The sequence below is a fragment of the Gymnodraco acuticeps genome, unplaced genomic scaffold (genome assembly GCF_902827175.1).
Source record: "Gymnodraco acuticeps unplaced genomic scaffold, fGymAcu1.1, whole genome shotgun sequence".
Taxonomy (NCBI): domain Eukaryota; kingdom Metazoa; phylum Chordata; class Actinopteri; order Perciformes; family Bathydraconidae; genus Gymnodraco; species Gymnodraco acuticeps.
In genome coordinates, this window is record NW_022990818.1 from 87,090 (window position 1) to 113,399 (window position 26,310).

The window sequence follows — 26,310 nt, forward strand, 5'->3', positions numbered from 1 at the left end:
TGCCTTTGATGTATATAAATAATATACCATAACCAAATACTATTACGTACAGTGGAAATCAGGTTGCCAGAGCAGGTCAGTGTGCATGTTCCTCAACGTCTCAGCAGTTACAGGTGAGGTAAAGAAAATAAAAGAGAAAAAGGTCAGTAACAACACTTTAAAGTAACAACACTTTGAATAATTATCTCTTCTAACAATTTTCTCTCAATAAGCACACAACGACTGTCTTTCCAACAAACAGATTGTCATCACAATGAAACACGTCCAGAAGAATGTCATGCAAAGCTCCATGCCTGCCTTCGACTCTCCCTGAACTGCTTCCTTAGCACCCGGTGGAGGGCGCAGTAGGCTACTCTTCAAAAGTTTCACGAAATACTTACCATCATGTTTGGTTACTGTTTAACATTTTGGTTTACTTCATGTAATAAAATAATAACTTCATGGTAAGGCTACTAAAAATGACAAGGCTAAGTAATGTAATGCTAACTAACGTGCTCGCTACTCGTCGCTACTAGCTAGGTAGCTAACTTGACTATGTTCCATGCACAACATGTATATTACCTATGATATTACCTGATATGTCTGATCCAGCGACTCCTGGTCCTTTCATCAGACGGGAATCGATAGAAGGAGCAAGTGGTATGATCACTTTTATGACTACAACCTGGTACAAAGCACACAGGCATCTTGTAAAAGTGAATTTATTTTTAGCGATCTATAATTTATTGGAGGGAATAAATCAGTTATGAGATCTTCTTCTTCTTCGCTTTAATTACGAGTCTTATTATAAATCACCGAGCATGCCTGTGACATCACTTACGCGACCCAGAATGGGATTTGGGATTTGTAGTCTTTGTAGTAGCGTATTTTTCATAGTCTTATATTTCAGCAGTTTTACGACAAAATGTGACTTTTTTGACACGGAAATGATTGTTTAAGATTGACAAACATCATATGTGTAGTTCGTGGCACAATTCAAACGGGATCAAAAGATACGTGTTCTCTCTCCATTGAATTCAATGTAAATGTTTCGCTTCCGGGGTCCCATGGTCCGGAAGTAGATGGGCGTGACTTCGCCTCTCCATAGAGTGGCGAAGTCCCTCCCCTTCCGGTGGACCTCTATGGAACCTTATTTCGGAAAAATGATGTCAATGGAGAGAGAAAGATTATTTTTCGATCCCGTTTGAATTGTGCCACGAATTACACATATGATGTTTGTCAATTTAAAAGATAATTTTGCAAGTCAAAACAAATAAAAATGTGTCGTAAAACTGTGAAGTAACACATCTAGCACCGGTCTAGCAGAACAACACACGTCACCAAGATGGCCGTCACTATCTTGTCAACAAAAGGATTAACTACCCTCACTATCACCACAATGAAACACGTCCAGAAGAATGTCATGCAAAGCTGCCTGCCTTCCTTTGATTCTCTCTGAACTGCCTGGTCTTTTTAATGTTTAATGTCAACCATTTGTGCAGATAGCGTGAAGTAAAAAAGATCGCAGATGCTAATGTAGCGTTAGCATTTCTCCCCCAGGCTTAAATTGTGTAAGATTGAATGATCACACCAGTGTGACAGTACTCTTCAAATGGTTCACGAAATATGACTACCACTCTTACTGTTTAACATGTTGGGTTACTTAATGTTACTTCATGTTAAGGCTAATAAAAATGACAAAGCTGTAATGCTAACTAACGTGCTAGCTACTAGCTAGGTAGCTAACTTGATCCAGCCACTCCTGGTCCTTTCATCAGACGGGAAGCGAAAGAACGAGCAAGACACATTGCTGGTATGATAACAACCTGGTAGCCTACTAAGCACATAGGCATCTTGTTAAAGTTATCTTATCTTAGCCAGCACCATAGATATAGATAGATTCTATCTATATGGCGCTGATCTTAGCTATCTCTTAGTGGAGGAAAACAGTTATGACATCACTTACGACTCTGGGATTTGTAGTCTTTCTATTTGCGTATTTTTCATAGTCTTATATTTCAACAGTTTTACGACAAACTGTGACTTTTTTGACATGGAAACGATTTTTTAAGATTGACAAACATCATATGTGTAATTCATGGCACAATTCAAACGGGATCGAAAGATAAGTTTTCTCTCTCCATTGACTTCAATACATTATTTTTCCGAAATAAGGTCCCATGGACCGGAAGTAGATGGGCGTGACTTCGCCACTCTATATGTTCGGCTGGCAGAGGGTGCGGCGTGGCTACTGGGTATCCCTACGTCGCGATACCTAGGAAGAAAACATTGGAAAATGAGAAATCTCCAACGAGGCGTTTTGGGGAGGTATTTTCTGCGTTAGAGTTTTACTCCCTACAGGGTGTACTTTGAGGGTTTTTGACTCTGCACACCGTTTACATGCATAAAAACCTTCATAACACACAAGGGGACGGGTAATAACCAGAAAAGCATGACATGGGACCTTTAAGGCATATATCCAAAATCCCATTAAAGAAAACATTGACTTTAAGACGAGCAAACTAGAAGTGCCAAAATGTTAACTCATATCTAGATTTTAGAACTAATTCCTGAACTACTCTAGAGAGGACACATTAAGGATGTCCCTTTTCTATGTTGGGAGCATCCATCTAAAACTCTACATATCAATTTAAGCATAATCAGATTAGGAAACCCCAAATCATTCCCTTGTCTTTCAAATATCATCCCATGCTCTCACATAATCACATAACATTTAGGTTTTGTTATAAATTCACGGAATGGCAAGCATTGCTGTCCCAGGGGAAAACATTCAAATCTCACATCTGTCAGTCGTAAACTGAAAGAATTAGTTCCCCTCTGGCAGGTATTTACTATGTTAAGAAAGGGATGATTCCATGAAATATTCACTGAACGAGAGGCTTACGGCTTCATCAATTGTAACGCTGGACTTTTTACATGTTTATTACGTAAATGCTATAATGTTCAGAATAATCTCTTTGTGTTCAGGAGAATTACTCAGCGTGATGCTGGCTACGACTCAAATACTGCTCTGCAGTTCCTGTTAAACCCCGAGCCTGTTTTTCAGGTTTCAGGCTCGAAAATGACATTCCCAGAACAAATGACCATATCTTCCCTTCTAAAAGGGTTACATTAATAATCTTTTTTCTCAAAGTAATGATAAACCTGTGAGTTGAATGTAGAAAAGTCAGATTCAATATAGATGATTTTTATTTTAAAGAAAATTCAGATTGAACATGGTAAAAAACTGTAAATTATAGTGTCCGTCCAAAAAATATTTTGTACTTATAGTGAAAACCAGGGGCGGACTCGCACTACAAATCAGCCCGGGACTCTCGACCGGCCCACTTTGGTACCGCCGGCCCACCGCGGTACCGCAAGTAAATACCGCTAGTAAATACCGCTAGTAAATTGTCGACGGGGGGGGTAGACAATTTACTAGCGGTAGACATTAAGGGTAAATAATGTCTACCTCCGGGCTGGTGGACTTGTATTATCACTGGCCCCACCATTGTAACCACTGGCCCGGAGCATTCGTCCAAAAACAAATCGACTAATAATGAAGAAAATTAACACATTTTTTGCAATAGTAATTTATGCACTAACTACATTACTAGAACATTTTAATCATCAGTTCTTCCTCATTTTCCTCAATTGTTCATATTTGGTTTATTAAAATAATGATATTGTGGTCATTGTTAAAAAATGTCTGCTATTATTATTATTTGTATAATGCACTTTCTGCCTTCCTGTCATTAGGAGTTAGACATGTAATGGCTATGTAATTGATTTGATTAGAACCTGAACCTTCATTATCCTTAACTGCTGGGACATTTCGCCAATACCTTTATATTGTCTACTCTTCACTTACTTGTCAGCATATGTCGGCATTGATGTACAGAGCCGACAGAAGACCTTGTTTATATTGGCATCATATTGAGAGGTGCAGCCAGTGACGCATCCTAAAACCAGGAAGTAAGCTGCTGGTTCCCTCGACAAGGGTTTTGGAAAATAGCGGGAAATAAGGTCTGTGGAAAACAAACCTGTTTGATAAATGCACGTTTTGTTCAGCCGGATAATCTCCACATGTCTACCCTACTTTTATAATTTTCGAATCATAAATCTAATCGATAGATTATAAAAGGGTGTTAGGAGGCGTCACTGCAGCCAACTCCATCGATCAAGCTGGCTGAAACTTTCTCTCCCTCTTCTTCTCATACTCCCTGTCACTCTCCTTTAACTCCTCCGGTGACTTTCTTTTATTTGAAGATTGTTTTTGGCCGGTTACCGCTGGTATTAAAAACATTTGGCGAATGGTTAGGTGGCGCGATAATCATAGTGAAGGAGCGCGCTCCCGCTCACGGGAGCCTGCTCGTGCTGCGCTCCGCAGCAAACAGCTGTTTGCTTTTCACCCAACAACGACAACCGACTCACGGAACGCTATGTTGTAGCGTTGATAAACGAAACAATTTAACTAAATTACTAGTCAAAATACCAATACCACAGGACAATTTTTTTTAAAGCAATATTTTCAGTGGCCCGAGCAGGCAAGTGGAAAGTAGCCTACGTTATGCTGGCCCGGGGTGTCTAAATAGTGCTTCCGGGCCAGCGGGCCATTTAATGCCGGCCCACATCGTCCGACCGGCCCACTTCAGTACCGGCCCATCGGGATTCGTCCCGAACGTCCCGATGGCCAGTCCGCCCCTGGTGAAAACTAACCTTGGATGATGGGTTAGTAGACTAAAAGCTTTAGGAATCCAAAGTACAAAATATAATAAGTACCCTGTATCAAGATTGATGCAAAACAAGTGATATTTGACCTTTTTAAACAGATTTAGCACCAAAAAAAACACTTCTGGGGTTACTGAATTTAAAAAGTAATGCCAAAAATAACGGCGTTACAGTAACGGCCCCTACACACGGCGGCGTGCGTTATCGCTTGCCGGCGGGGGGGTCTGAAACTCGACCAACAACCAATCACATGAATCTCCCGCCCCAGACACCCAAGCACGCGGTTTGATTGGCTAGAGCTTGTACTGGCATATGATTCGATTGGCTGACGCGTCAAAAGTAGAACATTGCTCTATTTTTGCAGCGAGCACCGCGAGAGAAGCTACGCTTTGCTCCCACAATGCAGTTCGGCGAATCGTGACGTCACCCCATTCAAAGTGAATGGGCAGAAGCGTTAACGCACGCCGCCGTGTGTAGGGGCCGTAACATGTTACTTTGTACCGCGTTAGTCCCAACACTGCCTGAGACACAGTGTCGTGAAAAAAAAAAACAGGGTCCCTGCCGACGGGGACCTTGGGGTTTAACAACTTTATCAACTTTAATAACTCAGTAAAATATTTCCTATGCTCGGAAATATGGGGATGGCGGCGATAATAGTATCTTCCGTGTACTAATTTAAGCTATAATGTAAGAATATACATATTTTAAAGAGTTATAACTAACTGTGTTAGCAATTTTGCACACAAAACAGACACACAAATACACAAAAAAACAACATTTTGGCTTGGCCGACTATGGGTTGAAAAGGGACTACAATATTATCTATGCATTCTACATTACCTTCAATGTCCATACATTTAGTTTAACAAATGCAACACAACAGTTCTATTAAACTGTAGTAAAACAATTGCCATTAGTTTCCATTTAAAACGTTTGTGGTATCTCTTTAAAGGTCCCCTATTAAACTGTTTTTCATCAATATATTATAGGTCTCAGATAACATGTCTCTGAAGTGTTTGGCTCGAAATACCAAACAGATCATGCATTTAGCATCCCATAAACCCCCTGTTTCAAAAGTGCTGATTCTCTGTCAGGTTTTTATATAAATGGATCAGGACCAAAAAAAATGTATCCTGAAACTTTTAGAATCTCTTTACACAGAGGGGACACATGTTTATGTATAAAATACATGAAAAAGTGGATTTTGCATAATAGGTGACCTTTAAGTGTTTCAGTTTTACTGTTTATAAAACCTTTAACTCAATGTATTTTCCGAAACAATTCCTGTTATTGAAGAAATCACAGCATTTGTACTTCCAGGTTTTGGGTACATGCTAGCATCTCTTTGAGGCTGTATTAAAGGTCCCATGTCATGGCCATTTCCACTGATCATAATTCCATTGTTGAGGTCTACTAGAATAGATTTATACTGTGCAATTTTCCAAACTCACATTGGTTTCGCATACAGCATCTCTGTAAAGTATGTGTATTCAGCAGTATTCACTCTCTCCACTAAACGGCTCGTTGCAGCTCTTGCCCCCCCCCCCCCTCCCTGTGAGCCCAGTGTGCTCTGATTGGTCGGGACCAGTCGGGACGTTGTGAATCGCGCTGAGCTCCGTGGAGGTGTAATTTCCTTGTTTAGCGATACACAGCGAAACACAGCCAAACTCATCCTGAGCACACACAAAGTCACAGCCGAAGTAAAAACAATAAGTGTGGCTTGATATTGAGTAAGAAAAAGGTTGATAAACGCTGTGAGAATGGGTCTGCAGAGAGAATTTTGCCGCGATCCCAACTGTCTGTTATCAGCCTAAAGCCAGGGAGGAGAAATCAGCAGAGCTGCCTGCGCTGAGTGTGTGAAGAAGTCCGTGGAATGGTCAATTTGGACCAATCAGCGGGGGCTTAACGTAACGGCTCCGCGGACGTAACGTAACGGCTCCACGGATTGGTCCATTTCGTTTCCAAAACCCTTGTCGAGGGAACCAGCAGCTTACTTCCTGGTTTTAGGACGCGTCACTGGCTGCACCTCTCAATATGTTGCCAATATAAACAAGGTCTTCTGTCGGCTCTGTACATCAATGCCGACATATGCTGACAAGTAAGTGAAGAGTAGACAATATAAAGGTATTGGCGAAATGTCCCAGCAGTTTAGGATAATGAAGGTTCAGGTTCTAATCAAATCAATTACATAGCCATTACATGTCTAACTCCTAATGACAGGAAGGCAGAAAGTGCATTATACAAATAATAATAATAGCAGACATTTTTTAACAATGACCACAATATCATTATTTTAATAAACCAAATATGAACAATTGAGGAAAATGAGGAAGAACTGATGATTAAAATGTTGTAGTACAAGTAGTAATGTAGTTAGTGCATAAATTACTATTGCAAAAAATGTGTTAATTTTCTTCATTATTAGTCGATTTGTTTTTGGACGAATGCTCCGGGCCAGTGGTTACAATGGTGGGGCCAGTGATAATACAAGTCCACCAGCCCGGAGGTAGACATTATTTACCCTTAATGTCTACCGCTAGTAAATTGTCTACCCCCCCGTCGACAATTTACTAGCGGTATTTACTAGCGGTATTTACTTGCGGTACCGCGGTGGGCCGGCGGTACCGAAGTGGGCCGGTCGAGAGTCCCGGGCTGATTTGTAGTGCCAGTCCGCCCCTGGTGACAGGTTTGTTGAAGTAAGTCTGAGCTGCTAGTGTTGTGATGGAAAATCTTCGACAGGAAAAAGACAAATGTATCAGCGTAAAGGCGGCAGATGTATTCCCATAACATCTGTCATTTTCTTCACATACCTCTGCAAGTAATTTGTCTTACTTTGCGAGACATATCCCACATCAGCAGGCTGTTAGACGTGAAGAGATTTGCCTCGCATGCAAACATTATGGATGGATTTTCATATGAGACTGTACACATTATGTCACGGGTTAGTGGCTGTACAACAGGCTCTTGATCTTTTGCGGCTGAAATTGCTTTTGAGATGCCCTTTGACATGAAATGCAGAGAAAATAAATCTGAGAAATGTAAATTTGCCCTGGATTATAATTTAAACTCATAGTTAATCTTTTTATTTTTGTATCATGATGCTTAAAGGAAGTCTGAAATATAAGTGTAATGCATGATATTGCAGCAAAAGATTTGTGGAAGGGGAGGAGCGAGGGTACGGTGAGCTGCGACGAGAGAAATATTTCAAATTAATCAGGAAAAAGCAAAATACTCCCATGGCTGTCTATTGTTTCTCTGGAGACAATGAATCCTTTCATCAAGTTGGTGGCACATCATTAGCGCCGGCGGTGGGATGTAAAGCGTTCTCACCCAAGAAGCCCCAACAGGATTATGAAGATTTGATGCATCTGCTGGGAGGCAAAACACGGTGGCTGCATTTCGAAAGCCAGGATTAGTTGCCTTTTTTTATGTCATCTCCTCTGGCCTGGACCATGAGGCTAGAGCGAGGGCGGCGGGCTTCTCTGGCGATCACCCTCAACTTTGTCGCGTTTGCTTTTGCATTGTCTGCGGTGACCACCAGCTACTGGTGCGAGGGGACCCGGAAGGTGGCCAAGCCCTTCTGCACCGGCCCCGCAAAAGCCAAGCAGTGGTTCTGCATCCGATTCAACAGCACCAACATCAACGACAGCCGCCTGGTGCAGTACATCTTCGAGACCGGAGAGGAGAAGTTCCTCATGAGGAAGTTCCACACGGGAATATTTTTCTCCTGTGAGCAGGCCGCCGACATGAATGGTTAGTCTGACTTTAAAACCTCCTTCAGCTGCAGCTAGGTGTGCAAAACCAGGAAGTGATGCAGCAGGAAGTAAAAATCTAAATATTTTTGTCAATCTACATTACAGGTATAAATGTCGAGAAAGTTAATGCAAATCCTACCTATTCATTAGTGATTACGCTGAACGTGTTTTATTAACAGCAATATAACTTTATTTGCCTAAATTAAGGCACATTTGCTTATATAGCTGTACAGTGCATTCACTTTATTACTTTGTACTGTAAGCGTTTGCACAGTCCTTGGACATTTTTAAACATTTGTGCACAACCTGGCTGTGCAGTGTAAAAAACATTGTCAGTTTCAAAATCCTCCATATGTTGAAGTTAACAGTATTCACAGTTACCATTAGCCTTCAGGGGAAATGTATTGCAAATAAAAAGCCTTGAATAACTTTTTCATTAGTACCAAATAACATTTTCTCTTCAAGGGAATGTCAGGAGTTGTTAGAAGTGTCATTTGATCCTGCAACAACAATAAATCCTACTGTATTTTTTTCTTCTTTTGATTGCAGGGTTTGACTGCAGAGACTTCTCAGAAATTGCACCAGAACATGAGAGAGGTACTATGATGTATGAAGTTGAGCTTGAGTATGGTAGCCTAGCCTAGCATTTTAAACATGTTTTGCTTGCTGTCATGTGGACAGACGTAACAACAATAATTCGGACTTTTAACAAACCGCTATAATTTTTTTGTCATTTCAGAATCCTTGTGTGATTAAATTAAATCCCTGCATGTCAATGTTTGGTTCAGATCACTCTAGCCAACAAGACAGATTCAGCTGGGCTGTGACTTGCTAGAGACACTGAATACAGCTTGGTTGAATCACTGTTTGTGTCTCCGGATGGTGTTATGAACCAAGACTTGACACATATGGTTTCCCTACATATCAGGGACTTCCACAACAAAGCAGCAGCAGTGTTTATTTTGGCGATAGCTAGTTAGTATCAATATGAAAATGGAGATTAGCCCTGCCTCCTCTCAGGTGGGTCTACCTTGAGTGAAGCAAGTAAATACAAATGTTGCTACATGTGGTCAAACTTGCACAAGCATGACAAAGCAAAAATGTGCTTGGCGTCCGGTGTAAACTCACTATAAGAGTCAAGGAGTATATGAAGTATGTGCATGCAAACAAGTGGGCAAATTGCTTTAATTGCTGTAATCATAAATTGCAACGATGTACTGCCATGCCATGTAGGTCCGGTTAGTGCATCAAGTAAGACCTTAGCTTTATCCAAAGGCAAAAACAACACAAGCATTGCTGCTAGTAATAATGAAAACATTTATTTCAAAGGGACATTTTGCTGACACTGGAAGTTATACTTAAGTAACATTTTCAATTCTGTATTTTCCCTTGTATGCCTTTACTTTAGTTTACCGTTTACTTAGTGTTTTAAGACTATTTATACTTTTATTTAATTAAAGGATCCAAGATTCTGCATTTCATTAAGAATAAATTAATAACAGAACAAAACCGTACACATTTACCGAGAGGTCCCACCTTTACAAGCTTGTTAGAACCAACAAAGCAGCTTAATAAATACATGTAACATGTACATGTAGCACCAGCTGCTGCCCTTGTTTATGAATCTGCTCAGATTCAGATCTCAAGACCTAAAAGGAACAGACAAGTGGGATTATTCCTGATGACAGGGTATTATTCTGAGGACACAGCACAGCCTAATCCCATGTTTCTGTTGTTTCCAGGAGTGCTGTGGTTGTGTATCGTGGCCGAGAGTCTGTATCTCACACTGCTCTTCGCCGGGGGGGCTCTGATGACCCTGGAGCAGTGCCCCTGCTTCAGCATCATGAACAAGCTGAAGCTCAGTGCCTTCGCAGCCCTGTGCACCGCCCTGTCAGGTAACACTGACCCTTCCATTTTTTTATATTTTTAAAGACTTACACAAAACAACAACAAAAACCAACAAGAGTCCCTAACATGATGTTCAGCATGTTCACCAATTAGCTAATTACCATTAAACACAGTACTGCTGAGGCTGATAGGAATGTTTTTTAAAGTATTTGGACATACAGTAAAGCAGTATTAAAAAAACAAATACAAATCCAATGTGTCAGGAATTTTTTTATTATAAAAAAACAAATCGGTCTTTAGGATGTAACTGCTAGTGCAATATCCAAAAATATAGAGTCCAACAATTGCAAATCTAAGATCATTTAGTTTTTTGACCATCTGGTTTCTGGTTTCTGATTGATTTAATAATATAAATAATACATAATAATTTTCCCGTAGAAAGCAGGTTTAGGAAGTGCAAAAGCTGAGATTTCCAGTGATATATATTTATTAATTTACAGGATAAAGTGTAATAATATATTTTTTTTTAAAGGTTTCACAAGCCAAATTATTTTGACAGAAAAGGTTAATGTTTGCTAAACTACATACAGAAAATACATACACAATTGTATTATTTTCAGAAAAAAAGTTTCCCATAAAAAGTTTCCCATTTCCAGTGAAAATTATATTTCTAGAATTATGTTTCCAAAAAAAGTTGTAACATTTCTAGAAACAGTCCTAATATTGCAAGAAAATAGTCAATATGTTAGAAGAAAAAAAGATGATATATTGACCAATCTCTTTTGTGACCCTTGGGTTTGGTGATACTAAATTGAGTTTAAGAACAGTAGATTAAAGTGCCTTCTGTTTCTGTTTGTTTGGTAAATTTGTGGTTTTTGGGGGGATGTGTAAAGGGGGCATTTGTCCTCAATTATTTTTCATGTATCTAATAACTCCGTTCAGGAGGCTACAGGAATCGGCTGATCTTAAACTGAGGTAAATTAAATCTTTGCACATTATGTTTTGACAGGAAAAGCGCAGTTTGTAATAAATGAGGAAAATCCTGCATATATTTAGTTTCTTGAAATCATATTTATGTTTATTTACACAAAAGTTGTACAAAAATGAACAAACAATAGGTTTTTAAAAAAAAACAACAATTGAAGTTTAAGCGGCATCAAACACACACACAAACACACACACGCGCACACACGTAGTAGTGGGTGTTGAGAGTAGTTTAGCAGCAGATACATGTATTGTAAAAGGAAAAAGGAGCAGGGCAGTGTGCAGCGGCTCACTGCAGCGCGTGCACTCTCTACCTCGGAGGATTTGCTGGTTTGTGGACTAATCGGATTGGATCTGCGGTTTTGGGGCCAAGACCTGCCCAGAGGAGCTCCCTCCACCCCCCCTCCCCGGACACCCATCCCCCCCCCCCTGCTGTTACCAGTTAATCCCAAGAAAAGCAGCTGTAGAGAAGCAGGCTGCTGCATGAGAGAGTGCCACCTCCACCACATTTTAAGTATACATCACACCCCAGTGTAGTTATACTCTCTGTAAATATTTGTTTCTTAAGGTTCAAAGTTCAGGATTCAGAGCATTTGTCTTCAAAGGCAGCTACAGCGTGGTTGTTGGCCTAGAAAATCTTAAATCCCAGGATCCTCTGACAATGCAATATGCAGTATCTCTAAACTAGTTTAAACATAATGTTGTAATAAAAAAATACAGAAAATAATAAAATGTCAAATTAAATCCCCAGAATCATTATCATCAAAGGTCCATTTTAGGTACTTGTGAATTACTTCAGTGTTTTAACTTTAAGAAACATTTGACTTCTACTCCTTTAATGACTTAGTTACTTTAAAAGTTATTATTTCAAAGGGGCCCTGTTATGCTTTTGGCATTCCACTTTCCTGTAGTGTGTTATATAGGTTGTGCATGTAAATGGTCTGCAAAGGCTAAAATCCAATAACCAATCAGAGCAGACTGAGCTCTGGTTTCAGACAGAGGGTATGAGAACAGTAGAGGCACTAAATACTAATATGAACTTGGAAATGGATGGAAATTCAATAAGCTGATACTGGAGAGCAAGGAAGCTGGAGACCAATCTGATGTCCTGCCTGGTCCAAGAGTAACAGATAATATTGATACCAGCAGGACACAGTGAAAGTGTCCACATTGCAGCCATCATTCTCTTCCCACATTGATCCTGCACAGGGCCTGCAGTAAGCCTCTTTATCTACAGATCAGTCATTTTGATGACTCATCAATCTTAGTCAAAACAATCTTAGTCAACGTTGTCTCTGACTTTCTATCACCTTGTTCTCTCTTTTACCAAAGTAAAGATAATCAATACGTCTTCCACAACCTTTGGAGATGCTGTAATACAATTGAACTAATTGTTTATTACACTGCTGGTGTCTCGTTTACTTGGCAGCAGTAGATTCGAGCAGTATGTGTCACTTTGTGCTTTTTAAAATGAGAATCCTTGTTAATGCACAAATGACTTTTTATTAATATATTTTAATATTACTATCTCTGGTTTCCACATGTTCTCAGGCCTTTGTGGGATGGTGGCCCACATGATGTTTACCACCATTTTCCAGCTGGCTGTGGCGATGGGGCCAGAAGACTGGAGGCCAAAGACCTGGGACTACAGCTGGTCTTATGTGTAAGAACGTTCCTCATTTTTACTGAAAACTGAAACGAAAAATATTTTCCTTAAGAAATCAGCATAAATATATATACTGTATATATATATACAGTTCATTCTTTAAAATCCTTTTCAACAAAAAGAAGAAATCCAAGTTCTCTGTCACTTTTCTTGATAAAAATGCACAGTAAAAACACCTCCCTGTAAATGTACCCTGTCTGTTTCCAAACCTCTCTGCAGTTTAGCGTGGGGCTCCTTCGGCACTTGCATGGGCTCTGCAGTGACGGCCCTCAATAGATACACAAAGACCATCGTAGAGTTCAAATACAAGCGGCGGAACATCGAGAAGAGCCTGCTGATCAAGCAGAAGATGCTGGAGCAGCAGCTCCCAGAGCAGATGTGGGACATGTACCTGACGGCCGTACCCGCTGAAGCCGAGGCAAAGCTGGAACTGCCGGTCAACGGCCACAAACCCTCCACAGGAACTACGTACATGGTGCAGATGGACAATGGAACAGAACACCAAGGAGAGGTGCACTGTTAAAGCGTCCCTTTCCCCGTGTCCCACTGGAACACTTTTCAGCGCTGATGTTCCAGATTGACTCTTGTTTCCTGGATTAACATTTCTAATACAGGAGTGTTTTTTGTTTTGTTGCCACACATCAAATGTGTGTCTTGTGAGCCCACAGCCCAGATTCTTTTTTTTCTGTGAATAATGTTACATGGTCGGCTTTGATGCAACATGCATTTCATCAAATCTTTCCATGTGATTCTATTTGTGGGAGGAAGTGAAGAGCGCTGCAATTTCATAGCCTTCACACTAATCTGTAACAAGCTGCTGCGGCGGCATGGATTATTTATGTTTTAACTTCAAAGATATTCTGCTTTTGGCCTTTTTTTAAGTCAAGATGCATGGAAATGTTGGTCATGTGTTGTCCTCTGGGACAAGACTTAGTCACTTGCTCAAAAGGCTGGACAGTGGTTCTGAGTGAGAACATATTGCACTATACATCATTGATGGATTACTGGATGGTTACCATTTCTTGTTGGTCAATCAAAACATGCAAAACAACCAAATAAGACTAAATATAACCAAAAAGACACAAAACACCAATGAAGAGAGAACATTATTACAAGACCCAAAAAAATACCACCATAAAGCCAAGCAAAAAAGACAAAACAACCACAAACACACACAGAAAACCATACAGACATGCACAAATAAAGCCACAAAAACATGCAAAACAACCAAATAATACACAAAAAACAACCACAGAGACACAAAAATCAATAACACGACATAAAACCACAAAGACAAAGAAATTACTACATGACCACCATAAAGCCAAGCAAAACAACCACTATCAGACACAAAATGACAACAAGATGAAAACAAAAGACACAAACAAAAATCAAGGCACCCAACAACATGCAAAATAACCACTTAACAAATAATGACCACAAAGACTACACACGTCAAGACGCAAAACGACTACCAAGACACACATATTACGAAGTCCCAAAAAGACACAACAACTACAGAGGACGCAGCAGCAGCTGTTTTGCACAAGCAGGCCTTTTATCATTGTCTAATAATCCATCAAATCCTTATAACACATCTGAGCAGAGGGTTTTTATGTCAACAGAAATGAACCCTTCTGTCTGCAGCCTGCGAGTGTTGTAAGCCTGACTGTTACTCATCATGCGGCTCATATGGAGCGCAGAGGATCAGACGAGGATCGCTCATTCATGTATTAATGATCTCTCCTCTGGAGCCACTATTTTTTCTAAAATAAAATTCCATGCTTTAGTTGTTATTGTTAAAAAAAAAACGTACTTTGTCTCCAACAAAAATCTGTTGCTTTTACACATTTCATATCAATGTAATGCAGATTTTTTTATTTCAGATATAAATCTAACATTGACAGTTAAATAAGAGTATAAAGGAGTAAGACTGACATCTATTGGAATAAAAGTATATTGTCTTTTGAGCGTACTTGAAATATGCAAGATTTGTTTGTATTTTACAGAAATGCATTTATGTATAATTTGATTATAAAGTATAGGTATTATTGAAGATGAAAAAGGTAAAGACTTAGACTATCTAAATGTATAAACTCAAATACAGTACATTATTAACTGTACTTATTTACATTTCTCCATTGGTTTAGTTTTTTGCCCTCAGGTATTATATTATCTTGTGATACAGAGTACTTAATAACAACTATATATAGATATTTATTTATATCTATACTTGTTTTGATTGGCTCTATCAATACTGTCAAAGTAACCTATCCAGCAATTAATCCACCAGATACCATAATACTCAGAAAATCATGTTTAATCATCAACAAATGCATATTCTTTAAGAGTTGTTGCTAAATGTTAGCAGAATTTTACTGAAGAGTGACAACTACATTACAAGCATTTTTTAAATGATATTCAGCACCCATTATTCTGCATCAGAGACACAAAGTGTTCATTATTTTTGCAGAAATGATTAAAAAAAATCAAACATTATGCCTGGCTAACATTTGCGTTTATTTTTTCCAAATATTAAATAATTAATACATATTAATACTTACTGAGAAACTATGAATTAATTAATTAAAGATGACAACATTTTAAAAAGTGCTTTCTGGTATGAAAAATCAATTTACATAATTCAGGTTGTCGAACAACAATTTACATAATTCAGGTTGTCGAACAACAATTTACATAATTCAGGTTGTCGAACAACAATTTACATAATTCAGGTTGTCGAACAACAATTTACAACTTGAAATATCTATTCAGATTATTTTTGACTGATTTTGGTTAAAGATAATTTGAGGTAGCATCACTGGCTGTTCTTCACAATCTGGCTGCAGTCAAGGGATCAAAAGTTCTTTATAAGTTTTCATTGGGTGATCCTCGATGTATTTCTTTATATACCAGCAGGAGATGTGAGCCTTGAGGTGTTCTTCAACCAGGAAGTCCATGGCAGCCTGTAAAATAAGTATACAGTAAATACAGCTTTTTAGACCCTGCACATGCCTGCATGAAGTTTAAGTTACCTGTGACAGCAATGCAGCAACACCTTGGCCCCTAAATGTCTCTGGAACATACGTTGACACTAAGTCCACTTCCTTCTCTCCGATGAATGTGTAGTGTAGCACTGCACACTCTGCATGGCCGCCTGGGGAAACAGGAGGAGAAAGACTCAGTGTTTAATTAAAATGACTCGGATCAGAAAAAGGACCCTTAAAAAGAGAATTAAACATGTGAATCCAACTGTTTACTTTTAAGTACTTAAGTATTTATTGATTTAGCTCATATTTTCTTGAATTCTAATTGGGTGAGGGACATGAGGTGAAAATGAAATTCTATGAGACCAAAACAAGCCTTTTGCTTACCCATTTGATAGACGTCCATAACCAATTTTGCCAGAAAAAAAAATAGTATGAAAACTTGAATGAAAAAAATGATGTAAGCCATAATAAGAAAACATTTGGTCAAAAATAATGACTTACCATGAATATTTGGTCTCATTATTTTCGAACAACTAATTCATTTTCTTGAGACACTATGCGATCATTTTTGAGAAGTTTATTTTTATTTTGAGATAGTGAAGTAATTATTTAGGGAAGAAATGTGTCATAATTTAAAAACACAGTTTTTATTATTGTGGGGAAACTAGTCTCAGTGTCATTATAAAGATATACAGGCTTGTCTTTTAATCACATTGGCGTAAATTGTCTTCCATAAAACTCCCTCCGCAAATAGCTACTTTTAAGTGTGCCCTTCTAGACGGCTTCAGCGGTTCTACTGTTACTTACTAGCCAACAATATGCTGAAATGTGTCACCTTTGCTAATGATATATATGCCGAACTGTGAGGTGGATATAAACACATCATAACAATTACAAATCGTACATATCGGCTGCGAAACGTGTACCATTGACAACGTTACAGTAAATTCCCTTATTTTTAGATGATGTTTCGCTTGGTGTTATTGTCTCACAAAAACGAAACTGCCAATATAAATGGAAAATTTAACTCATTATCTTTAAAGAAATACATGTTTAATCTAACGGTGAACTAATCGCATAGATGTATGTGTTCTAGTAGGCCGCGAGTAGACGCCGGGCTCTCTTACAGGACTTCCCCGGGCTGAGGAGCGTCATGCTCGGCTATATCTGCTTACCTGCCCCGCTGCCCGGAGTGACGGTGAAACGCCGGTTCTGTCGGTCGTGTTCCACCGATAAACTGCAGCCGGAGCATAACGCCCTGAAGGCAGTCTGTGGACCCTTAATTTGGAGGTTTAACGAGGTGAGTCTGGAGAAGATTTTAAATGCCATGTATAGCCTACATTAAAAAGACACGTATAATAACTAAGCAGCATGTAATAGTGGTTGTTGTAAAGACGGACCACAAGGGGGCACCACATGCTAGAAAAAGATAATGATTAACTTATCCATAACCTTTCTTTGATCTCCACTTTATACAAACAGAGGTTATTAAAATGCAATTACATATATGTTGTTTTGTTAACGTTAATGTGTTTAATTGTTTTATTTATTTACATAATCTATACAACAATATATAACAGTAATACTAGTAATACTATTAATACAAGGATGGATGACAGTAAAACACAATTGTAAACTTTCAATATTAAAGTCCTACATTTGTGGACAAAAAAACTTGGATATTCTCTAAGATTAAAAATTATAATCTTTTAGAAATAATGTCACAAGCAAAACCCTACATTTGGTAGAATTATTTAAAAAATATATATATTCTCTGATTTCTAAAGTTTATTAAGGTTTGTCAGGGAAACACTTTCCTTCACTTCGCAATAAACTGAAAAATACATTTCAAATAATTTCCAATTAAAAATGAAATAATACAATTAGAGAACAACATTAACATGACAAGGGTTTACACAAACATACTTTAATTTGTATTTTAAATCCACAAAGACAAGTACAGATACATTTCTTATGATTTACTTTTTGATTTAAATGTTCCACCATGACAATACTACTCATATTAAAATGTAAATTATAGTGATTTTTTTTTTTTTTACAGTGAAATAATACACATAGCAAACTCATGACTTAACCCTGACATCATGGGTCATTTCTGGCCCATCTCCCCTTTCTGTCAAAACTATCAACCAACTACAACGACCTGTCCGAACCATTTTCCAATCTTGTTTCCATTCACAATACAGCACAGAAACAGCCCTCCTCAGAGTCACCGACAACATGCTACTCTCCAATTTTCTGGACACCACAGCATCCTTATCCTGCAGAACCTTACTGCCGCTTTCAACCACACCATTCTTCTCTCTGGTCTTGAATCGTCCCTCAACATCACCTCTCCTGCCCTCCCCTGTCCCAAGGCGTCCCCCAGGTGCTTGATCATCTCCTCTCAGGGGCGGACTGGGACTAAAAATCAGTCCGGGACCCCACACCGGCCCACCTCGGTACCGCAAGTAAATACCGCTAGTAAATTGTCAACAGAGGCCAATCCGCCACTGTCTCCACTTCATTCTCTACCTCCTAGACAGACCTTGGCAATATCATATGCCATCATGGCCTCTTCAACTTCTTCACCAATGATGTCCAGCTCTAGATTTAAAAAAAATCCATCACCACTGAAACCCTCTCCCGTCTCATCAACTGCCTTACATAAATTAATCCCTGGATGCAATCCAACTTCCTCAAACTCAACTGTGATCAATCTGAAATGCTTATCATTGCTATAAAACCCCACACCAAAATCAATCAAAACTCCAGCTAACCATTACAAATTCAACTCTCGCTTCCAACAAATTCACAAGTAATTTTCGGCATCAACCGGATCGCCAGAACCTCCTTTTTATCCAGCTCAAAACCATAGCACATAGTGACTGCACCAATCTATCTTTGTTAAAACCGCAACTCGTAATTCACATTCTGAACGGTTTTAATACGATAATATTGTATTTTTGTATGATGTATGATAATGTAAATTGAGTACATCATCTGATGACAATATGACATCATAAAAAGATAAATATAATTGGACAAAACCAGGAAGGAAAAAAAAGATAACATGAGGCAAAACTTTATTTGTAAATGTCAGTAATTTGAATAATTAGGTTGACAGTATTGATACATTATTTAAATGTGGTTAGAACATACTAAGTGTGGTATGTTTTACTGGACGACAATTATTTTTCATGGAAAAACTGGTAATTCAACATCAAATTCAGTGTCTTTTGGATTGCAGCCTGTTCTTTTTTCATTTTACAATTTAAAAATAAAATGTCTGTCAATACATGTAAGAACCACACTAGCATGGTTTAGATGCTATCGTCAATGAAGCCAAATCTTAGTTGTAGCTGAAAATATTTATTTATGGGAACAAATGGTCAAATGTGGGACTGCCATTGTTAAAACATGACTCCCATTTCCACCGGTTTGTTACACCTTCAGCGGTAAATCTCATGTCATATTTTCTTCTCTGCTACAGCTCTACATGTTCTCCGAGGCCTCGGCGTGCTTCACTCCTGCAGCCATCACGGCGAAGAACACGTTGGGGAAGAAGCACCTGGCGTAGACAGCCATCTTTGGGAGCGAGGGAGCGATCAGGACCTCTTTCTTCTTGTTGCTCAGAGTCTTCACGATCTCAGTCGCTGCCTCTTCTGGAGTGATGCCCAGAGGCTTCTTACTGTACAACACTGCAAAATATAAAATAATACATTATTGAAAATACCAGTATATTGCAGCACCCATACTTAATACATAGTCTCACCATAAGTAACTTAACTACAGTTTACATTTAACTACAAATATTTATTTGTACATTTTTGTTGTATACAGGTGGTGGAACTCAATTAAGGGGGCCATATTATGCTCTTTTTTAGGTTCATATTTATTTTTGGTGCCTCTACTGGGACATGTCTCCATACGTTAATGTTCAAAAAGCTCTTTATTTTTCTCATACTGCCTGTGCTGCAGCACCTCTTTTCACCCTCTGTCTGACACCAGGGACGGACTGGCCATTGAGAATACACACACCCACCCCCCCCCCCCCCCCCCCCCCCCCCCCCCCCCCTCCGTTGACAATAGACTAGCGGTACCAAGTTGGGCCGGGCTGATTGTCCGGGCTGATTGTCCGGGCTGATTGTCTGGGCTGATTGTCTGAAACCAGTCTGCTCTGATTGGTTAGTTGGCCGGCTTTGTTGTGATTGGTCAACCGCTTAGAGATGTCACGCCCCTTAGCCTATCAAGAACAATGTGTTGGAGCACTGGCTAATAGAAGCGCAAGTTTTGCGTATAGTTACAGAAGTAAACAAAGGAGTCCAATGGAGGCGTTTCAGGCAGGGGGGGAAAAGCTCCCTCTGGAGGAAACTTTGGGATTGTAGCCTTTGCAGACCATGCACATGCACTAAAACCTATACAAAACACTACAGGAAAGGGAAACCCCCAAAAAGCAAAGAACATTGACTTAAATGCAAGATTTGTCTAATTTTTTACACATTGAAAGAAATAATGTCTTTTTCACTCTGATTTTCCTCACATGAGCAGATGGACTTGGAGGGTGTCTCTGCCTCTTCGATCGATGCAGAGATGAAGGTGTGGTTGATGGTGCTGACGGAGATGCCATACTCCTCCACCTCAGATCTCAGGCTGTCAAAGAAGGCCTGGACGGCATGTTTAGAGGCTGAGTCTGGTCAAAATCACAAAGGAAAACATCTTCAAACCCACAGCCATTTTTAGTTTGAACTCATTTTTAAGTGCTAATACAATAATGCAAACAAAAACAAGGAGAACATTATATTGAAAGCATTTGCCAGACTTAATTAAATGTAAAATGTTAAAATAGCATTTTCATTTTCCACTTACAAGCATACATTTTACATGAATAAATGGAATAAATAAAATACAAATATTCAATTTTCACTCCTAGCATGGGAGTTCTCTCACAGACTGAAAATGAAAATGGAAAAAGCCTTTTGATAATGAGATTAAGTCGAAATTGCTACCATATTTACTGAAAACTCTGTATTTGCTAATGGGTCAAAATGACTGGGTTTCATTTATTTCCCTAACAGGTCTATTGTTTGTTTTTGTTTTTATGAATATGTGAAATAACTAATGCCTTATTTCACTTTTGTATTATTACATTTAATTGGGTCTAAATTAAGACCACACATTTCATGCTGCTACTGTGGCAAAACAGTACATGTTTATTGACCGGATTGAGTGAGTTATAATATAATGGTAGACTAATGGTGAGCAGTGCTTTCTGTGCAGTAGCACCAAGTATAATAATTGAAGAAAAGCATTTCCCTTCATCACGCTCTGAACTCACATGCCGTGCGGAAAGGCATGGCCAGCTTCCCCTGGATGCTGTTGACCAGCAGCAGGTGACCCGTCCTCCTGCAGATCATGGAGGGCAGCAAACCTGCAACACAAATATGTCAACACTGAACAATAAGAAGCAAAAGTGCAGTCAAAATGGGGGCTTAGCTAAGAAACTGTTAATATTCAATAATATTGTTACATCCCTTGACTAAAATAAAGTTAACATTTAGTATATAGGATAATAAAATATAAAATCCAAAAAAAGTGCAAATTCACAAGCTATCAGCAAATAAAGAATACAAATAAAACACATTAAGGAATCAATATTATATTGTACATTATAATATCAAAATATACAATATTATTTTTGTAATTGCCCATTCGGCGTGAGCTTTTTTTAGTAGTTTATACATTTGTACCTTTAGTTAGATTTAAAAGCTTTACTTTAACTGGTGACAGAGTACTTCTCCACTATTGGTACTTTCACTAATGTAAAAGGTCTGAACACTTTTTCTGCTAATACACACTACACCAAACTTGACCAGTGCTGTATGAAGTCCTGCCCAGCCTTTACAACAACACTGTGTCATACTACTTGTGTCTCCATCTTCTACCTTTGGCGAGCGTGGCCGGTCCGAAGTAGTTGTTGTCCATCAGCAGCTTGTCCATCTCCAAAGACACGCTCTGTGCTGGCGCCTTCACCTTCAAACTGCTGTTCAGGATGACGATGTCCAGGCAGCCGTAACACTCCAGGATCTCTGAGATCACGTCCGGCAGGCTGTCCATGTCTCCAAAGTCCAGCAGCACCAGTTTGGAGGGAAACGTCTGAGAAACAGAGATGAACACGGACTTTACTTCATCCCTTTTCTGATACTTTACACTTCTACTCAACTAAATGTATATGCTTACTTTATGTATTCATTAAAACAAAGACCATTCATAAACTTACAAGAAAGAGAAGAAAGGGGTTTATACCAGATTTCTTGCCATTTCAAACTGCAGTTCCAGTTACAAACAAAACAATCAATACAACAGTTAAAGGAGCCCTATTTGTTTACTTCCATAACATAATGACATCAGTACATAACACTTGTGCTTCTATTAGCTAGCTCTCCAACACATTGTACATGATAGGATAAGGGGCGGGACTTCTCTAAGCAGTGGACCAATCACAACCGAGCTGGCAAGCTAGCCAGACTGGGCTCTGGTTTCAGAGGGTGAAACCAGGCAGTATGAGAAAAATAAAGACCCTTTTGAACATTAAAGCATGTAGACAGGTCCCACTAGAGGAATACAATACACATATGAACCTGAAAATGAGCATAGTATGACTTATTTCATATAAAAAGTGTCTGTTTTAGTACTTACCAAAGTTGGGTCTGAGGCATTTGCCAAATCATCTTCAAGCTCTTCCAGTTTCTCCCAGCTCTTCCCACAGAGGATGAGCCTCGCTCCGCCTTTGTGAAACACATCTGCACATTCTGCATTGATAGAGCAGAGACACTACAGGTGAACACATTTAACATATAGATATCACTATGACATTTCACAAGTTGATGACTTACATTAGAGGTATCAGAATCAAGTTTACTGCCAGGTACGTTTGCAAACATGAACAATCTAAGAACATGTGTTGTAAGAGTAGGTCCAAAATATAACAGGGGTATATTAAATATCAAGTTTAGGTATGCAAATGAAGCATTACCTTCTAAAAGATGTGCTACATTTCCATTCATTTTCAGAAAAGTAATCTGACCATTGAACATTTTGTTGACAAATTACAGTCAAAGGTTTTTACAGAGGGGGTTTTAGATACGTCTTATAATCCCTGGATATATCAAAAACAATTCTGAAAACCATAAAAATGCATTTCAGACCCTTTTTAGTCTTATGACAATTAGGGTCTCTGATTAATAAACAAGGCCTTTGGTAAAAACCTTCATAATATGGATACAAATATCACTGGAAAGGTTGGTTTATTCAAATGCTAGTGAAGTGGAGAAAACTCATTTTGAGAAAACAGCCTTTAAGATACTGTATTGTGAAAGTCATACATTGTGTACACAATACAGGTGAATATGCACTGAGGCATTATCTAATAATGACCTCTGGTGATTTTAGGACACAAAAAAAGTTATTAAAAATAATCTCCTAAATGTTTTTTTTGTTCAACTAGTCTGAAAGAAGATATGTTATGGATACAAAATATCTCCAAATCTCAAACTTCTCTTTACCAATACATGAGACTTCAAGACTTTAGAGTCTTGCAAAAAAAGACATTAAAAACGAATTCAAACACATCTTTAATAAAAACAACGCATGTTACCTTTTCCAAGCCCAGATAAGGCGTCGGTTATGACCACCACTTTATTGCGTACAGATGTTTTGGACAATAGACCCACGACCGTGCTGTAGAGGTAGAACAATCCAGCTGTCAGCACCACCACACATGGCACCAGCAGGACAGTGGTGGTCCACACCGGGTCCATCTCCTGGAGGAATTGCTGGAAAACGTTTTATTTCATATTTAATATGCAGAACTGCAATAAAACAAGAACGCATATATCTTTGTCATTGCTAGCACATAATATTGAATGAGTTTGACACTCTGGGAATTCCGCTTATTTGCTTTCCGGTGGAAAGTTAGAATAAGCTTTTGTTGTTAAAGCATGTTTTGGGTTTTTGTCATACTTTTAAGATGTGAAATGGCTTTTCTGATGATGCAGATGAGATGGGATGGAACGTCAACGACCGTGAAGGATCTAATGAACGTGATTTACATGATGAAAAGGAGCGAGTCCTACCCAAAAGCTCTCCAGCTCCGTAACATTGGACTCCATCTCACCTGTTACAACCATTTTTAAATTTAACTACTCTTACAACTCTGAAATAAAAACAGAGAAGACAGTTTTAAACCATGATCTTACATTAATCATGAAAACAAAAAGTAGCCTACTGGATTTGCAAACACAAACTATTTAATTTCTAAACATTTGCAATCTACAGGCAGTAAGTGCTTCATAAGGTAACATTACAATTCCAAATGTTAAAACTGAAAATGTAATTTGTGTGGGGGCAGAAAGCAGGATTCAAGTATTTGTTTTGAGTCTTTTTACTGACTTTTTCCAAAGATCAAAGCCTCTGTCTGATGTGCCATTTTAAAGTCTATCAACATTTGAGACAAACAAACATAAACCAAACATGAAGATACACAAAACAACACAAATGAAAAACAAGATGACTTCAAAGGGCCACAAAAACTAACTTCAAAAGATAGAAATTACTACAAAACAATCAAAACAACAACAAAATGACCACAAAATGACTACAAGGCCAACAAATTACACAAACTGGCCAGAAAGACAAACCAAACAACAAAAAAGAGCAACAAAATAACCACAAAGAAAAACAATATGGCCAAAAAAAAGACACAAAATGGCCAGAAAAATACGAAAAACAACCATAAAGAGACAGAAAAAACAAGAGAGACACAACGACCAAAATGGAAAGATACACATATGTGCAAAACAAAATGACCACAAAGCGACGCAAAACAACCATATGTGTCTACAAGGTTTTGGGGACTTCTGTTTAAATTACAGATTATTTTAGAGTGTGAATCTTTATATTTTAACATCAAGTGTAATCTGTTAGAAACTCCTTGACGAGGCCAGTTAATTGTCATCAGATCATAAAGACGGGCACTCACGCGTTCCAGATTTGTCCAACAGGGAATTTTGGTTTAGGTTTACCCTTCCAAGCACCGGCTGCTGGTCTAAATATAAACTGTGCTAGAAATAGATACTGTATCTCACATAAAGGCGCAATGCCATAGAGTTGTATTCACATTATTCCACGACAGAGATACGTTAACACAATTACAAACTAACCAGAAAATAAGGAAATGGAAGACTTTGTGTTGCAACAGCTGTGCAGAATCAAATCCAAGATCAAACCAGTAGAAAATGTGTTTTGGCAATTAGCTCAGATAGATAAACGTAAGCTGGTCGTGTAGCTGACCTGGATCCTTCAAGAAGAAATGAATTATCTGCCAACACTTACTGCTTCTCAGGCTTCTGTAGGTCTTCTGGGTTGTATACCTCTGCAGCTCACTCACACAGCTCCTCCAACATGACAGTCTGCAGGCTGCCACAGCAATACTTTGGGATTTGAGCTCTTTTAATAGCAGCACAGCTGAGTCAGTTATTTTCCACGTGTGTTGTCGACATGGTATGTGTAAAGTGACATGAGAGTGGCGGGGGGTTCTGCAGGGTAAGAGAGGGGTTTCCATTGGGAACATTTTCAGGTGTACTGTTCTTGCATTCTAAGGATTTATGTATATAAAGTCAATTTTATTTATATTTTGACTTGTGTCACTACAGAAAATGCAAAATGAGGCAAAGATTATTTTTGACAAAAACATATAACATATGACAGTATTAAATATTTCAAAAATATGATAGGAAAAAAACAATATAGAAAAAAAAATCGTATGCTTATAATACAAATAATTTGATGAATGATCTCCTCTTAATATTAATATTATTTATAGTATTTTTGTATGTATTTTTTCTCATTTCTCATTATTTTTGTTTGCTAAATACCTGCTTTTTTATTGTAAAATGCTATTGGATTGTTGTATACCAATGAACAAGGTATGGATCAAATGAGTCAAAGAATACATTTTATTTTGAAGGTTGTAACCGGATGTAGTTTATACACTAGCTCTATTTTGACACCTGGGATATTTGAGTGGTTTTGCTGCACTGACACTCAGCGGGCTGGTTGGTTAATCTTCCCCCTCATACAGTGGCTGCTTCTCAGGTCGACTATTTTCATTTCCTCGCTCCTCGGTCCTCGGTCTCACCGGAAGTTGATTTGCCTGCGCCATCTTGAGTACCGTCCCATGGCTCTTATTTCTGCCGGAGGACCGAGGATCGAGGAGCGAGGAGCGATCATGGAGGAGCGATAACCGGGGAACCACCAGACCATCCTCCGATGAAATCCTCAGATACTCACCCCGCCC

At 38.8% G+C, this 26,310-nt stretch overlaps 3 protein-coding genes across 4 annotated transcripts; 1 reads left to right on the top strand and 2 right to left on the bottom strand.

Moving 5' to 3' along the window:
- Positions 1 to 8,162: 8,162 nt before the first annotated feature.
- LOC117557140 (germ cell-specific gene 1-like protein) lies at positions 8,163 to 13,512 on the top strand. The gene is made up of 5 exons (XM_034232831.1): positions 8,163 to 8,463; positions 9,015 to 9,062; positions 10,208 to 10,360; positions 12,849 to 12,960; positions 13,183 to 13,512. Exons 1-5 carry the CDS (start codon positions 8,163 to 8,165, stop codon positions 13,484 to 13,486), a joined length of 918 nt encoding a protein of 305 aa, XP_034088722.1. The 3' UTR covers positions 13,487 to 13,512.
- A 1,755-nt stretch (positions 13,513 to 15,267) lies between these two features.
- Positions 15,268 to 17,341, bottom strand: LOC117557137 (protein NATD1-like). 2 transcript variants are annotated; one of them, XR_004570664.1, is made up of 4 exons: positions 17,129 to 17,341; positions 15,999 to 16,120; positions 15,719 to 15,929; positions 15,268 to 15,631 (listed from the first exon to the last, which is right to left on the bottom strand). XR_004570664.1 is itself a non-coding variant. In XM_034232827.1 (3 exons), exons 1-3 carry the CDS (start codon positions 17,280 to 17,282, stop codon positions 15,813 to 15,815), a joined length of 393 nt encoding a protein of 130 aa, XP_034088718.1. In that variant the 5' UTR covers positions 17,283 to 17,341; the 3' UTR covers positions 15,268 to 15,812. The 2 variants fall into 2 exon arrangements, 1 of the variants encoding a protein (XP_034088718.1); XM_034232827.1 differs by having other exon boundaries at positions 15,268 to 15,929.
- A 1,681-nt stretch (positions 17,342 to 19,022) lies between these two features.
- On the bottom strand, positions 19,023 to 25,445 carry LOC117557139 (dehydrogenase/reductase SDR family member 7C-B-like). Its single transcript, XM_034232830.1, has 7 exons — positions 25,347 to 25,445; positions 23,611 to 23,788; positions 22,653 to 22,765; positions 21,899 to 22,109; positions 21,292 to 21,384; positions 20,497 to 20,646; positions 19,023 to 19,654 (listed from the first exon to the last, which is right to left on the bottom strand). The coding sequence occupies exons 2-7, from the start codon at positions 23,771 to 23,773 to the stop codon at positions 19,449 to 19,451; spliced, it is 936 nt and encodes a 311-aa protein (XP_034088721.1). The 5' UTR covers positions 23,774 to 23,788; positions 25,347 to 25,445; the 3' UTR covers positions 19,023 to 19,448.
- Positions 25,446 to 26,310: the final 865 nt, after the last annotated feature.